The 17,061-nt window shown below is 51.1% G+C and overlaps 1 protein-coding gene across 1 annotated transcript in view; it reads right to left on the reverse strand.

The window, feature by feature from the left end:
- Positions 1-15,606, reverse strand: part of sgsm1 (small G protein signaling modulator 1) — a 45,313-nt gene extending 29,707 nt beyond the window's left edge. The window contains exons 1-5 of the mRNA XM_033043063.1: positions 15,527-15,606; positions 15,286-15,329; positions 4,963-5,038; positions 1,735-1,897; positions 331-483 (exon numbers count right to left, since the gene is read on the reverse strand). Of these exons, the coding sequence (XP_032898954.1) occupies positions 331-483; positions 1,735-1,897; positions 4,963-5,038; positions 15,286-15,329; positions 15,527-15,533 (443 nt within the window). The 5' untranslated portion in view covers positions 15,534-15,606. The remainder of the gene's footprint in view (positions 1-330; positions 484-1,734; positions 1,898-4,962; positions 5,039-15,285; positions 15,330-15,526) is intronic.
- Positions 15,607-17,061: the final 1,455 nt, after the last annotated feature.

The raw sequence follows: 17,061 nt of genomic DNA on the forward strand, positions 1-17,061 counted from the left end.
GTAATATTGGGAACATTAGTATTGGGGACAGGGAGCATTAACTTGGGAGTAATAGTGGGAACACAGGGAGCATTAACTTGGGAATAGTACTATTGGGAACATTAGTATTGGGGACAGGGAGCATTAACAGGAGTAATATTGGGAACACAGGGAGCATTAACTTGGGAATAGTAATATTGGGAACATTAGTATTGGGAACACGGGGAGCATTAACTTTTGAGTAATATTGCACTGAAAGGGCTGGCATGGAGTAGAGGGGCTTCACTCTCAGTCAATGGGAGAGAAGCAAGACAAGGCATGGATCTGGGGGCGGGTGCAGCCCTCCCTCACCTGCAGTTCTCGGCCAGGTGCTGCACGATCTTGTCCAGGACCTTCTCGAAGAGGGCGGTGCGGATCCACAGGTGCTTGAGGGTCTGAGCCGACAGGTTGGGCATCTTCTGGGGTCTCCGCACGCTCTCCTGCGGGGTTGCCCCTTGGGCCTTCCTGTGGGGGAGAGCCAAGCCCGTGGTGTCAACGGAGCCGTTGTGGTCACGTGTGCAACACACGCTGAGAGATTCACTCCCTTACACAAGGTCCAGTGAAGAGGCCAAGTCAATGGACATGCTTCAGGCAGGGATAGATAGATTCTTGATTAGTGCGGGGGTCAGGGGTTATGGGGAGAAGGCAGGAGAATGGGGTTAGGTAGGAGATAGATTGAATGGCAGAGTAGACTTGATGGGCCGAATGGCCCCTATCACTTGGGTTTAGTCTACTCCACCATTCAATCATGGCTGATCTATCTCTCCCGTCTAACCCCATTCTCCTGCCTTCTCCCCATAACCCCCGACACCCGTACTGATCGGGAATCTATCTATCTCTGCAGTAAAAATATCCACTCACTTGGCCTCTACAGCCGTCTGTGGCGAAGAATTCCACAGATTCACCTCCCTGCCCAAATGTTATAGTCCCCGCCTCAACTACCTCCTCTGGCAGCTCGTTCCTTACACCCACTGCCCTATGTGTGAAGAAGTGGCCCCTCAGGTTCTTGTTTAAATCTATCCCCTCACAATAGACAATAGACAGTAGGTGCAGGAGTAGGACATTCGGCCCTTCGAGCCAGCACCGCCATTCAATGAGATCATGGCTGATCATCCCCAATCAGTACCCCGTTCCTGCCTTCTCCCCATATCTAGAGCCCTATCTAGCTCTCTCTTGAAAGCATCCAGAGAACTGGCCTCCACCGCCCTCTGAGGCAGAGAATTCCACAGACTCACAACTCTCTGTGTGAAAAAGTGTTTCCTCGTCTCCGTTCTAAATGGCTTACCCCTTATTCTTAAACTGTGGCCCCTGGTTCTGGACTCCCCCAACACCGGGAACATGTTTCCTGCCTCTAGCGTGTCCAAACCCTTAATAACCTTATATGTTTCAATAAGATCCCGTCTCATCCCTACTAGTCTTAGACTCGTGCTCCCTGGCTCCCACCAAGGCAGCAATGGAATCTCTACTGGAAATTCGGGAATTTGAGGTTCTATGTGATCCCATTTTCTCACCGTACACACCAGGGGCCTATTCACAGAAGGACAATTCACCAACGAACCCGCACGTCTTTGGGATATAATGGGAAACCGGAGCACCCGGAGAAAACCCACGCGGTCACGGGGAGAACGTGCGAACTCTGCCCGCTGACGTGCGCAGTGGCCCGTGTTTGGGATTGAACCGGCTGGCCGCCGCCGCTATGCCGACCGCTCACCGTACCTGCTCTCGATGAGCTGCTCCAGCTCCTGCACCTTGCGGCACAGCCTCTCGGCCAACGGGAAACTCTTCGCCACCTTCATGAAGAGCGCGGCGATCTTGTTGCTGCGGAGAAAGCCCGCTGCTCTTCGCCGCAGCCCGTGCAGCACGCACGCTTCCACCGCCGCTGGGGGAGGGGGGGGGTGAGGGGAGAGAGGGGGGGAGGGGAGAGAGGGGGGGGAGGGGAGAGAGGGGGGTGGGAGACAGAGGGAGGGAGAGAGAGGTGGAGAGAGGGAGAGAGTGGAGGTGAGAGATGGGGGGAGAGAGAGGGAGAAGAGAGAGGGGTAGAGAGAGGGGGGTAGAGAGTGGGGGAGGAGAGGGAGGGAGAGAGTGGGGTTAGAGAGTGAGGAGAGAGGGGGAGGGAGGGCGGGGAGAGAACGGGGAGAGAGGGGCAGAAAGAAGGGGTGAGAGGGGAGGGGGAGGGAGAGAGAGTATTTCTTTACGCCGAGGGTGGTGAGTGCCTGGAACGCGCTGGTGGTGGTGGAGGCAGATACGATGGCGGCGTGTGGATTGAGCCCGGGTCTCTGGCGCCGTGGGGCGGCAACTCTACCGCTGCGCCACCGTGCCGCCCGGAGATGATTATCTAAGATGTATCTCAGTGCTTGTGTTATAGTGATGCTTGTACTGAACTGTGTACAACAATGAACTTCACTGTACCTCGGTACATGTGACAAGGCACCGTACCAGTTTGGATCAGTTCAGTTTACAGTCACGTGTACCGAGGTACAGTGAAAAGCTTTTGTTGCGTGTTATCCAGTCAGTGGAAAGACAATACATGATTACAATCGAGCCGCTCACAGTGTACAGATACAGGATAAGGGAATAAGGTTTAGTGCAAGGTAAAGCCAGCAAAGTCCGATCAAGGATAGTCCGAGGGTCACCAATGAGGTAGATAGTAGTTCAGGACCGCTCTCTGGTTGTGGTAGGATGGTTCACTTCCTGATAACAGCCGGGAAGAAACTGTCCCTGAATCTGGAGGTGTGTGCGTTTGTTTTCCCACTTCTGTACCTTTTGCCCGATGGGAGAGGGGAGAAGAGGGAATGGCCGGGGGTAGGACTGGTCCTTGATGATGCTGCTGGCCTTGCCGAGGCAGAGTGAGGTGCAGATGGAGTCGATGGAAGGGAGGTTGGTTTGCGTGACGGTCTGGGCTGCAACTGTCCACAATTGGCTGCGGTTTCCTGCGGCCGTGGATGGAGCCGTGCAAGTGATCGCAAAAGCAACAGAGAACCATCGAGAGGAATGAGTAAGAAGAGGCGTTATGATTCCTGGGGGAACAATCTGATGAACAGGCCCGACAGGCAAAGGAGAATTTCCAAGTGAAATTAGATGAGCAATCTTCTTGGATTTATCTGAAGCTCTTTCCGCTCCGTTGCCGCGGCAACCGCCGGCTCCACAGCTCTGGATAAGCAGTTTGCGCTGCCCTGAGCTGCCGCAGATAAGAGACTCGGCTCCCCAAACTCCCTCACGCCTCTCGCCTCCGCCAACCTACCAGCGGCTGCCGACTGCCGTTCCCGGCCCAACCCCTTTTAGTCCGGTTTAAGTTTGGTTTAGAGACGCAGCACGGAAACAGGCCCTTCGGCCCACCGGGTCCGCTCCGACCAGCGACCCCCGCACGCTGACACCCACTAGGGAGGATTTTCACATTTATACCGAGCCAAATTAACCTACAAACCCGCACGGGTCTCGGGAAGAACGTACAAACTCCGTACAGACAGCACCCGTAGTCGGGATCGAACCTCTGGCGCTGAATTCTACCGCTGCGCCACAGTGACTTCTCCGGCCCAACCTCCCCGTACAGATGGTGGAGTCCGATAAGGAGAAGGGAGATGGGGGGTGGGTGTGGGCAGAAGGGCCTGTTTCCGCGCTGAATCGCTGAACTAAACTAAAAAAGGAACTCCAGGCATCGCAGGGTAGGGAAGGGATGGTGGATATGTAGAGCCCTCTAACAAACAGGATGTATGAGGGAAACAGCCTACTCGAGTACACATCCTTCACTTACAATATCGCTCGTCTTTAATTAAAGCGGAGGCCAGACGGGCAGAAGCTTATTCATTGATTGTTGAGTAAATAGAGATGTTCGAGATATTCCCATCGGCAGTACATCAACCTCCGCAAAATTATCTCGAGGGGGGGCGGCACGGTGGTGGAGTTGCTGCCTCACAGCGCCGGGGACCCGGGTTCGATCCTGACTGCGGGTGCTGCCTGTGTGGAGTTTGTCCGTTCTCCTGGTGAGCTGTGTGGGTTTTCCCTGGGATTTCCGGTTTCCTCCCACACTCCAAAGACGTGCAGAGGTTCGTGGGTTAATTGGCTCGGTGTAAATGTGAATTCCCCCTTGTGGGTGTAGGATAGTGTTAGTGTGCGGGGGTCGCTGGTCGGCACGGACTCGGTGGGCCGAAGGGCCTGTCTCTGCGCTCTGGATCTCCGAACTAAACTACAGAAGGAAGATGAAGCAGGCGGCAAGGTGAAAGGTCATAGTTTATTCTAGATATTTTGGGACGACAGATGGCACAATGGGCTAAGTGTTCGGCTGGCAACCGGAAGGTAGCCGGTTCGAATCCCGCTTGGAGTGCATACTGTCGTTGTGTCCTTGGGCAAGACACTTCACCCACCTTTGCCTGTGTGTGAATGTGTGTGAGTGTGTGTGAGTGATTGGTGGTGGCCGGAGGGGCCGTAGGCGCAGATTGGCAGCCACACTTCCGTCAGTCTGCCCCAGGGCAGCTGTGGCTACAGAAGTAGCTTACCACCACCGAGTGTGACTGAGGAGTGAATGAATAATGCGATGTAAAGCGCCTTGAGTATTAGAAAGGCGCTTATATATAAATCCCATCCATTATTATTATTATTAGATTGGTGATACAGCGCGGAAACAGGCCCTTCGGCCCACCGAGTCCGCACCAACCAGCATTCCCCGCACACTAACACGATCTAGGGACGATTTACACGTACACCAGGCCAATCTACCGACAAACCTGCACGTCTTTGGAGTGTGGGAGGAAACCGAAGATCTCAGAGAAAACCCACACAGGTCACGGGGAGAACGTGCAAACTCCGTACAGACAGCACCCGTAGTCGGGATCGAACTGTGAGGTAGTGACTCTACCGCTGGGCCGTCCCTTCACCAGGCCCTCCCTTATTCCGAGCTATTTGCCAAAAAAATCGCTGAAATGGCCACACAAGGCGCAGGGAACTTACCACAGAAGGAGATAATATGGCTGCTGTCCTCGTGCACGAACTTCCTGGTCACCGCTTCCTCCATTATCTGCTTCACCTGCACGGACAGCAAAGAGGCGGAGTCAGCATCGATTTCAAACGCCCCAAAGATAGTTTCCAATGGAAGGCTCGGCAGACGACGGGACTGGGAACATACCCGGAGGCCCCGACGGAAACTCGGGAACCTGCCCTGGGGGACCCAAGGGCCCCGACGGACCGCGGAACCAGGAACCCAGCCGGGGGTCCGAAAAGGCTCGACGGACCCCGGCACCGGGAGGAGCAAGGGTCAGTATGAGTGTGAACACGGGTGATGCCTCCAGCCTCGTCAAGATCTCCAGCAGGAGGCGCCCACGGGACACAGAGATGGCTGTTGTGCCACCGCTAGTAAGAATGTCATCGTTCTGTTTGGGACAAATGACAACAGACAATAGGTGCAGGAGTAGGCCATTCGGCCCTACGAGCCAGCACCGCCATTCAATCTGATCATGGCTGATCATCCACAATCAGTACCCCGTTCCTGCATTCTCCCCATATCCCCTGACTCCGCTATTTTTAAGAGCCCTATCTAGCTCTCTCTTGAAAGTATCCAGAGAACCCGGCCTCCACTGCCCTCTGAGGCAGAGAACCTGCTCCTGAATCTCTCTCTCTCTCTCTCTCTTGGATGCCGTTCATCGGTGCAGTCACCGAACAGGGCATTGTGCCAGCAAATGAACCACCCCGACATCAACTCCAAAGCCATTTATTTCTCCACAAACATCCGACAACTGCGAGCAGCTGAGCTCGATCAAACATCCACAATTACATTCATTATTCCAGCAAGCAACGTCTGCTTCTGTGCTGGATGCTGATAAAGAAAGGCCATCTGGATAAGCCTCAACTCATCCCAACTCAGCGCCCAACAGTGTTTGCTTTGAGTTTTGTAGATACAGCTCGGAAACAGGCCCTTCGGCCCACCGAGCCCGCACTGACCAGCGATCCCCGCACACCAACACTACCCTACACACAAACACACACACACACTCACACACACACACACACTCTCACACACTCACTCACATACACACACACCACACACACAAAACACACACACTCACACACCACCCACACTCACCACACACACACTCACACACAAAACACACACACCACACACACACACACACACACACACTCACACACACACACACACACTCTCACACACTCACTCTCACATACACACACACACACTCTCACACACTCACTCTCACATACACACACACACCACACAAAACACACACACCACACACAAAACACACACACACACTCACACACCACCCACACTCACCACACACACACTCACACACACCACACACACACCACACACCACACACAAAACACACACACACCACACACACACACACACACACACACACACACACACACACACACACACACACACACACACACACACACACACCACACACACACACACACACACACACACACACACACACACACACACACAGGACAATTTACAATTACAATGCAGACAATTAACCGACAAACCTAGACAAGGTTAATTCCCGGGATGGCGGGACTGTCATATGCTGATAGAATGGAGCGGCTGGGCTTGTACACTCTGGAGTTTAGAAGGATGAGAGGTAATCTCATTGAAACATATAAGATTGTTAAGGGCTTGGACACGCTAGAGGCAGGAAACATGTTCCCGATGTTGGGGGGAGTCCAGAACCAGGGGTCACAGTTTAAGAATAAGGAGTAAGCCATTTAGAACGGAGATGAGGAAACACTTTTTCTCACAGAGAGTGGTGAGTCTGTGGAATTCTCTGCCTCAGAGGGTGGTGGAGGCCGGTTCTCTGGATGCTTTCAAGAGAGAGCTAGATAGGGCTCTTAAACATAGCGGAGTCAGGGGATATGGGGAGAAGGCAGGAACGGGATACTGATTGGGGATGATCAGCCATGATCACATTGAATGGCGGTGCTGGCTCGAAGGGCCAAATGGCCTCCTCCTGCACCTATTGTCTATTGTCTATTGTTTTTGGAGTGTGGGAGGAAACCTGAGCACTCGGGGAAACCCCACGCAGGTCACGTGGAGAAGGTACAAACTCCGTCAAGACAGCGCCCGTGGTCAGGATGGAACCTGCTCTCCGGCGCTGTGAGGTGGCAACTCTACCACTGTGCCATGGAGCCAATAGACAATAGGTGCAAGAGTAGGCCATTCAGCCCTTCCAGCCAGCACCGCCCCCAAAACGCCTTTGATTCTTTCAAGCTGTCATCTGAAAGTTTCAACCATTCAGCTTTTCTCTCTGGCACATGAAACGATAAGAACATGCTTTTTTCCATGGGTTTACAAGAACTAACTGTGGAAACCGCCTCCATATTCATTGTCGCAGTTCCCAGACTAACGACTTCCCCCATCCATTCTCACATTCACAGATTAATTATCAGCTAATTGCACATTGATTCAGACTTTCGACACCAAAATAAACTTGGAAGATTCAGTTGAATCTCTGCAAGTCCCTGCAAAATTTCACATGGAGTCACAGCGGCAGAGTGATATAGCGTGGAAACGGGCCCTTCGGCCCAACTTGCCCACGCCAACCAACATGTCCCATCTACACTAGTCCCACCTACCTGCGTTTGGCCCATATCCCCCCCAAACCTGTCAATAGACAATAGACAATAGGTGCAGGAGTAGGCCATTCGGCCCTTCGAGCCAGCACCGCCATTCAAAATGATAATGGCTGATCATCCCCAATCAGTACCCGGTTCCTGCCTTCTCCCCATATCCCCTGACTCTGCTATCTTTAAGAGCCCTATCTTGCTCTCTCTTGAAAGCATCCAGAGAACCTGCCTCCACCGCCCTCTGAGGCAGAGAATTCCACAGACATGTCCTATGCATGTACCTGTCCAAATATATTTTAAATGTTGTGATAGTGCCTGGCCCCAACTACCTCCTCTGGCAGCTCGTTCCATTCACCCGCCACCCTTTGCGTAAAAACGCTGTCTCTCAGTTTCCTATTAAATCTTTCCTCCCTTCACCTTGAACCTATGTCTGCTGTTTAATGGAATGAAGGGATATGGGGAGAAGGCAGGAACGGGGTACTGATTGTGGATGATCAGCCATGATCGTATTGAATGGCGGTGCCGGCTCGAAGGGCCGAATGGCCTACTCTTGCACCTATTGTCTATGTTTCTATTCACGTTGGTAGACACAAAATGCTGGAGTAACTCAGCGGGTGAGGCAGCGTTTCTGGAGAGAAAGAATGGGCGATTTTTTCGGGTTGAGACCCTGCTTCAGACTTTACTATTCCCGTTATTCCCTTTATCATGCACCTGCCCACTGTAAATGGCTCGATCGCAACCACGTATTGTCGTTCCGCTGAGTGGCGAGAACGCAACAAAAAGCTTTCCACAGCCCCCTGGTGCGGGTGACAACAAACTAGACTCACACTCACCCCCGTAAATCTTCTCTGCGCCCTTTTCCAGCCTGACGACATCTTTCCTGTTCATTTTTTAACAGGGGTGACCAAAACTGAACACAAAACTCCAATTGTAAGCCTGCAGTGACAGTCTAATGCCCCTGTCCCACTTAGGAAACCTGGACGGGAACCTCTGGAGACTTTGCGCCCCACCCAAGGTTTCCGTGCGGTTCCCGGAGGTTGCAGGTGGTTGCCGGAGGTTGCAGGTAGTGGAAGCAGGTAGGGAGACTGACAAAAACCTCCGGGAACCGCACGGAAACCTTGGGTGGGGCGCAAAGTCTCCAGAGGGTTCCGTTCAGGTTTCCTAAGTGGGACAGGGGCTTAAAGCTACCAAGCAATGGAACCTTGTTAAATGCCTCATGCAGACAGCATCCACTGCCCTTCTATCAACAACTAGAATGTTCTAAGGAACGGTGGCGCAGCGGTAGAGTTGCGGCCTTTCAGCTGCTTACAGCACCAGAGTCCCGGGTTCGATCCCAACTACGGGTGCTGTCGTTTAGTTTAGTTTAGTTCAGTTTAGAGATACAGCGCGGAAACAGGCCCTTCGGCCCACCGGGTCCGCGCCGACCAGCGATCTCCACACACTAACACTATCCTACACACACTAGGGACAATTTTTACATTTACACCAAGCCAATTAACCACCAAACCTGCACGTCTTTGGAGTGCGGGAGGAAACCGAAGATCTCGGAGAAAACCCACGCAGGCCACGGGGAGAACGTACAAACTCCGTACAGACAGCACCTGTAGTCGGGATCGAACGTGAGCCACCGGAGCTGCATTCGCTGTAAGGCAGAAACTCTACCGCTACGCCACCGTGGCCCTCTGTCTGTTCGGAGTTTGCACGTTCTCCCCGTGACCTGCGTGGGTTTTCTCCGGGATATTCGGTCTCCTCCCACACATTCCGAAGACGTGCACGTTTGTAGGTTAATTGGCTTTGGTAAAATTATAAATTGTCCCCAGTGTGTGTGGGATAGTGTCAGTGTGCGGGGATCGCTGGTCGGCGCGGACCCGGTGGGCCGAAGGGCCTGTTTCCGCGCTGTATCTCTGCACGTTGTAAGCAGAGGAATCCGGAAATGGTTAAAAAAAAACACTAAAGCAAATAACAAATCGTGACAAACTGTGGATGATTGTGTTGCAACTGGTTTTTTTTTTAAAACACTTATGGCTTTTAAATAAATGGCATCTCCAGTATTTTGACTTCTCCGATACAAGGGCCTCCATTATCCCGTCCTGTGGGCCTAACCTCAATTGGTTGCCATGGCAACACCCAGCAGCCTCTCAACGCCATAGTCCAGCTGAATGCCTAGAGTTTAGAGATACAGCGCGGAAACACAGCCCTTCGGCCCATCGAGTCCGTGCCGACCAGCCATCCCAGCGCACTGGCACTACCCGACACGCACCAGGGACAATTTACAATTTTTTGGCCCAAGCGGACCTTCCCGCCTTTGGAGTGTGGGAGGAAACCGGAGCACCCGGAGAAAACCCACGCAGGTCACGGGGTGAACGTACAAACTCCACACAGACAGCACCCGTGGTCAGGATCGAGCCCGGGTCCCTGGCGCTGTGAGGTAGCAAGTCTACCACTGTGCCACCGTGCCAATAGACAATAGGTGCAGGAGTAGGCCATTCGACCCTTCGAGCCAGCACCGCCATTCACTGTGATCATGGCTGATCATCCACAATCAGTACCCCGTTCCTGCCTTCTCCCCATATCCCCTCACTCCGCTATCTTTATATTTTAGTGCCACTTCTAATGGAGCAAAATCACAGAAGCTGAAGCCTTTCACTGCCTAGAATTTAGTGTCCATAGAGATACAGCATGGAATCAGGCCCTTCGGCCCACCAAGGCCACCCATCGATCACCCGTTCACACTAGTTCCATGTGATCCCATTATCTCATCCACTCCCTGCACACCAGGAGTAATTTACATCGGTCCAATCGACCTGCAAACCCGCACGTCTTTGGAATGTGGGAGGAGACCGGAGCACCCGGAGAAAACCCACGCTGTCACGGGGAGAACGTACAAACAGAGCCCAAAGAAAGGTCCCGACACAAAACGTCGCCTGTCCATCTTCTCCCTGAGATGCTTGCCTGAACCGCCGAGTTACTCCAGCACTTTGTGTCTTTTCGTAAACCAGCATCTCCATTTCCCATGCAAGTAACCTGGACACACAACACTTCTACCCACTTCCTTCTTACACAAGATTATAATATAGTTATTTCATATTTAGTACCGAGAATTTATGCATGATGATGGCGGGTGGGTTGTTACTGTTTGTATTGTAAATATTATTATTGTTAATAATTGAATACATTTATTTTTGTTAAAAAAAAGGGTCCTTAAACTGACTGACATTTCCTCAGTGATAGTGCGGCACGGGGGCGCAGCGGTAGAGTTGCTGCCTGACAGCGCTAACAGCGCCAGAGACCAGGAGTTCAATCATGGCGTACAGGGTTGTAGGCTAATTGGCTTGGCATAAATGTAAATTGTCCCTAGTATGTGTAGGATAGTGTTAGTGTGAAGGGCCTGTACCTCTTGGGCGTCATTTGCGTGTCACGCAGATGGCGGGCGAAGATTTTGTACATTCGTGACACGTAAATGACGCCCGACAGGCCCCGGCTTCCGCGCTGTCTCTCCAAACTAAACAAAATAATTCGGAGCAACAAGAGATGACAGAAGCAGGGAGCTGTCCCCCACTGGAGGTGCTGAAACGCTTGCCCAATGCATTCAATTCTTCCAAGGTCCAGAGGGCGTTGATGAACGGTTTGAGTGCTGCGCGTGGGAGGGTTCGAGATGGCGGCTGCATACCGGGCGGCACGGTGGCGCAGCGGCAGAGTTGCTGCCTCACAGCGCCAGGGACCCGGGTTTGATCCAGACAACGGGTGCTGTGAATGCACATGAGGCATTTTTATGGACGCACCTAGCACTTTTACTTTTACTATTTACCTGATTGGAGAGTCAAATGCAACGAAATTTTGTTCAAGGTGCACTGTGTCTAGGTGTATATCTGAATGACAATAAAGTTTTCATTCAGTATGCTCTCTCCTCGACCCGCGAGGGTTTTCTCCGGGTGCTCCGGTTTCCCCCCTCACTCCAAAGATATACATGTTTGTGGGTTAATTGGCTTTGGTAAATTGTCCCTAGTGTGTAGGATAATACCAGTGTACGGGGTGATCGCTGGTCGGCGCGGACTCGGTGGGTCGAGGGGCCTGTTTCCGCGCTGTAACTAATCTATCGCAACGTGTAAGAAACAGTTAGACAGGTACATGGATAGAACAGGTTTAGAGGGATACGGGCCAAACGCAGGCAGGTGGGACTAGTGTAGCTGGGACATGTTGGCCGGTATGGGCAAGTTGGGCCGAAGGGCCTGTTTCCACACCGCATGAGTGCAAGTGTTTTCTCCTGAATGGCTGGGCTTTGATTTTAAGGTCACGTCTTCTTGCCTTGAACTCTCCCCATTAGAGCAGAGGAGCCAGATTTTTATCATCATTTCATTGCCAAATCCAACGTAAAGATTCAATTAAATGACTCCATAACCCTCGACTCTCCAGGGAATCCAAGCCCAGTTCACATAATCGACTCTCCAAATTTAACCCCATGAACTTCTCACGAGAATGCAAAGGCCTTCAGAACAAATGTGCAGGAAGGAACTGCAGATGCTGGTTTACACCGAAGATAGACACAAAATGCTGGAGTTACAACCCATTACATTCTCCAACTTCTTCTTCTTCTTCTTCTTCTTTCGTGTGGCATGCACAGCCTAAAGTTGTTGGATAACTTGTTCTATTTGATCTTCCGTTTGTGCACGTTGAGTTGATTGCATTAGTCGAAACAGGGCGGACCACATGAAGGTTGCAATCATCCACCCCTCTCCACCTTCAAGTAACCCTTGCTTTCCCTCTCTCTCCATCCCTCCCCCACCCGAGTTCTCCGACTGTTTCACTGCCCTCCTGATTAATTTTACTGTTTGTACGCCTCGTTGTCACCTTCCCCTCAGCCAACAATGATCCATTTGACATTTCCTTGATCATCGTCTGCTTGGATCTGTCGTTTTCTCACCTTATCCTTCCACATATCTCCAGGTTCCCCCTCCCCTGACTCCCAGTCTGAAGAAGGGTGTCGACCCAAAACATCAACCTTCTCTCCAGAGATGCTGCCTGTCCCGCTGAGTTACTCCAGCGTTTTCTGTCTGCCTTCAGAACAAACACTGCCAGACAACAGTGAAAGAGACACAAAGTGCTGGAGCAACTCAGCGGGTCAGGCAGCATCTCTGGTGAACGTGGATAGGTGAAGTTTCGGGTCGGGACCCTTCTTCAGGCAGCAGTGAGGTTTTCTTTACACAATCCCCCCGAAACCATTTACTCTCATCCACATAGTCGCTACTAGCATTTGCAAACATTCACAACGTCGCCTTCTCCATCAAATTTACTTCCATTTGTCTTGCCAGCGAGACTGTGTAAAATTAATGCTTGGGCACCAGAGTACTGGGTTCAATCCTGACCTCCGGTGGTATCTATGTGGGGTTTGCAAATTCTCTCCGTGACCTGCGTGGGTTTTCTCCGGGTGCTCCGGTTTCCTCCCACACTCCAAAGACGTGCAGGTTTGTAGGCTAATTGGCTTCTGTAAAGTGCAAATGATCCCTAGGGTGTGGGATAGGACGCTGGTCGGCGCAGGCTCGGTGGGCCGAAGGGCCTGTTTCCGCAATGCATCTCTAAAGTACCACCGCATGTCTCATTATACAACTGACAGGGGCTACGGGGAGAAGGCAGGAGAATGGGGTTACGGGGGGAAGAGATAGATCAGCCATGATTGAACGGCAGAGTAGACTTCATGGGCCGAATGGCCTACTTCTGCTCCTATCACTTTCAAAATTTTAAACAAGCAGATGTCACATGCATAACGTACATTGATGATATTTAATCGAAGAATTATATCACACGAGATAGCACAATCAGAAAGATATGGGGGGGGGGGGGGTTGGGCAATTTTAGTTTAGAAATACAGCACGGAAACAGGCCCTTTGGCCCACCGAGACCGCACCGACCATCGATCCCCGCACACTAACACTATCCTACACACACCAGGGACAATTTACAATTATACCAAGCTAATTAACCGACAAACCTGCACGGGTTTGGAGTGTGGGAGGAAACCGTAGATCTCTGAGAAAACCCATGCAGGTCACGGGGAGAACGTACAGACAGCGCCCGTTGTCAGGATCGAACCTGGGTCTCTGGCGCTGAAAGGCAGCAACTTGTCCGCTGCGCCACCGCGACGCCCAAATTATCTGAGTCTCGAGAGCGTGCGATAAGCTCCCTGATCTGTACCCCACTTCACACCCTTGGCCTGCATCCTCTAACCCCGAAACCCTTCAATCACACTTGCATCCACGCGCTCCTTTCATTCCTGGACTGAAGATGCGGCTGCAGGGAAGGGTTCAGAGAAGAATTACGAAGGTTTTGCCCAGACTCAGGGTGAGCTACAAGGAAACGCCCAGCAGGCTGGGACTACCTCTAATCCTTGGAACACAATGGGATGAGTAGCAGTGTACAAAATCATGAGCGGTATAGATCGGGTAATTGCAGAGAATCTTTTACCCAGAGCAGGGGATTCAAGAACAAGGGGACATAGGTTTAAGGTGAGAGGGAACCCACGGGGCAGCTGTTTTTTTCACACAAAGGGTGGTGGGTGTATGGAACGAGCTGTCGGAGGAGGTAGTTGAGGCTGGGACTATCGCAACGTTTAAGAAACATTTAGACAGATACATGGATAGGACAGATTTAGAGGGATATGGGCCAAACGCAGGCAGCTGGGATTAGTTTAAAACATTTAAAAAACATTTGGACAGGTAATTAGATGATCAGATAATCAGTTTTTAAATCAATAGATCAGTTCATAATTAATTAGATGATCAGATAATTAGACAATCAGCTTAGTTCATGGTCATGTGAAAAGCTTTTTGTACCTTTGCTTTGGATAGGACAGGTTTCGAGGGATATTGGCCAAACGCGGGCAGGTGGGACTAGTGTAGATGGGGCATGTTGGCCGGCGTGGGCAAGTTGGGCCGAAAGGCCTGTTTCCATGCTGTGACACTCTTTAATGGCAACAGTCAATGTTGTCCTAGTCAAACAATTGAAATTCACCAACAAAATGAAAATGTTGGCCTTTGCGATCTCTTTAAACATCACGCCCGATACAAACTCTGCAATATTTTCCATCACAACAATAAAACCAAGGGCTTACACATTAAAAAATCTCACAAATCCCTGCTGCCCACACACTCTCTTTGAGTAAATGACAATTGCCTCTGTAAATCTTTCAACTGGCACCACAGAGAACAGAGATTAAAAAAATAAAGTAAAAACAATGTTTTATTTCCAGACAACCTCTCCATCTTTAAATGCAAACTCGAGATTCTTTGCAAGAACCCGGTGGGATCTGTAAGGCTTGTTATTCCTTTTTAATTTGATAAATATGATCAAATTGAGAATCGATTAGTCAGACACGTATTGCACTCTACATGTCAAAAGCACCTACAGATTGCAAATGCACGGGGCAGGGTGGGTTGCAATGTCTGAACTGAGAGCAACAATTATCTCCCAAATTAGTGACATTAATAAAGGGGGGGGGGCAGTCGTTTCATGGATGGACGACAGCAACGTTCCTACTCCTTGTCAGTGGGTGAGCTTTTCAGGGAGACACACATCCACGTTTGTAATGGGAGATGTGCTTGCGTTTTTAGCTGCTGCACGGCCAACACGCTGCAGCGAGCTTGCAACTCTCCACATTTCATTGCAATGTACACAAACCCTTCTTCTTCTTACCTCCTTCTTGACTGTGCGCAACAACCTCTGACGCATCTCTGTATCTATTGCAACAGAGGGAAGGAAACAAAAAAAATATGTTTAAAAAAAAAAATAAGCAATCAAAATAAATGCATGCAACAAAAAATAAAGCACGGCGGGCAAATAGGGTGCAATTTTTTGGTGGGAGTGGGGAGAGAGAGCTCCGTTGTTGCATGGATGCAAAAGGCGCCCGTGTTTATTATTTTTGCCCCTTACTTACCTGCCATGATGATGATGATCCGGCCACTGTTTGCAAAGCCGGCTCTTTGCAGAAGATGCAGCCCCGGATCGCCTGATTGACAGCTGACCCCTCCCTCCGTGACGTCAGCGCCTCCGGGCAACGTTCCAGCCGGCGCCTGTGATTGACGGGCGGACCCCAGGCAGCCCAGATTTAAAGGCACATCACCCGCTCCGCCGTCTTCCCAGCTGAAGCACTCTCTCCCTCTTGCTGGCCTTGCTCACGCTGCAGTTCAGTTTCCACAATTAAAACAATGCAGTCATTTATGATTGCAGTTTTGAATCATCACCTTGCACCCTGCCAGAGTGATAAGCTTCGTTTTGCATGCTATCCCCAAAAACATAGCAGATAATACTATTACATAAATAAAACCCATATTGCATATAAAACCACACACACAATGTAGAGGAAAGAACTGCAGATGCTGGTTTAAATCGAAGATAGACACAAAATGCTGGAGTAACTCAGCGGGACAGGCAGCATCTCTGGAGGGAAGGAATGCGTGATGTTTCGGTTCGAGACCCTTCTTCAGACTGATGTCGGGAGTGGGCGGTACAGAGATAGAATGTAGTCGGAAACATTAAAGGGCCTGTCCCACTGGGGCGTCATTTGCTCGTCATCTACGCAACATCCTGAAAATTGATTGGCGCGTCGTGACACACGCATGGCGCGTGGCGAGGCGTGGTGGCGCATGCAGTGACGCGTGGTAGCGCGCGTCGCCCCAGAATTTTGGGATGCTCAAAATCCTCGCGTGCCACCTGCTTGACATGCAAATGACACCCAAATGGGACAGGCCCTTAAGACTGGTCGGAGAACTGGCAAATGGGAGGGGATGGGGAGAGAGAGGGAAAGCAAGGGCTACTTGAAGTTAGAGAAGCCAACGTTCATGCCGCTGGGGTGCAAGCTGCCCATGATGAGAATGAGTCCATCGCAAGTGGGCCGCACGGTGGTGCAGCGGTAGAGTTGCTGCCTTACAGCGCTTGCAGCGCCGGAGACCCGGGTTCGATCCTGACTACGGTCACTGTCTGCGTGGTTTTTCTCCGAGATCTTCGGTTTCTTCCCACACTCCAAAGGCGTCCAGGTTTGTTGGTTAATTTGCTAGTGTGCGGGGATCACTGGTCGGTGCGGACTCGTTGGGCCGAAGGGCCTGTTTCCGCATTGCATATCTGAAAAAGTCAAACTCAAGTACAATAGATAGAGCAAAGGGGAAGATACAGAGTGCAGAATAGAGTTAAAAACCAAAAGGCTTTTTAAACTCAGCGGATCATAGAGTGATACACCATGGAAACAGGTCCTTCAGCCCGACTTGCCCACACTGGCCAACATGTCCCAGCTACACTAGTCCCACCTGCCCACATTTGGTCCATATCCCTCCAAACCTGTCTCATCCATGTACCTGTCTAACTGTTTCTTAAACGTTGGGATAGTCCCAGCCTCAACTACCTCCTCTGGCAGCTCGTTCTTTATAATGCAGTATAATGTGGATAAATGTGAGGTTATCCACTTTGGTGGCAAAA

This window comes from Amblyraja radiata, chromosome 25 (genome assembly GCF_010909765.2).
Source record: "Amblyraja radiata isolate CabotCenter1 chromosome 25, sAmbRad1.1.pri, whole genome shotgun sequence".
Lineage (NCBI taxonomy): Eukaryota > Metazoa > Chordata > Chondrichthyes > Rajiformes > Rajidae > Amblyraja > Amblyraja radiata.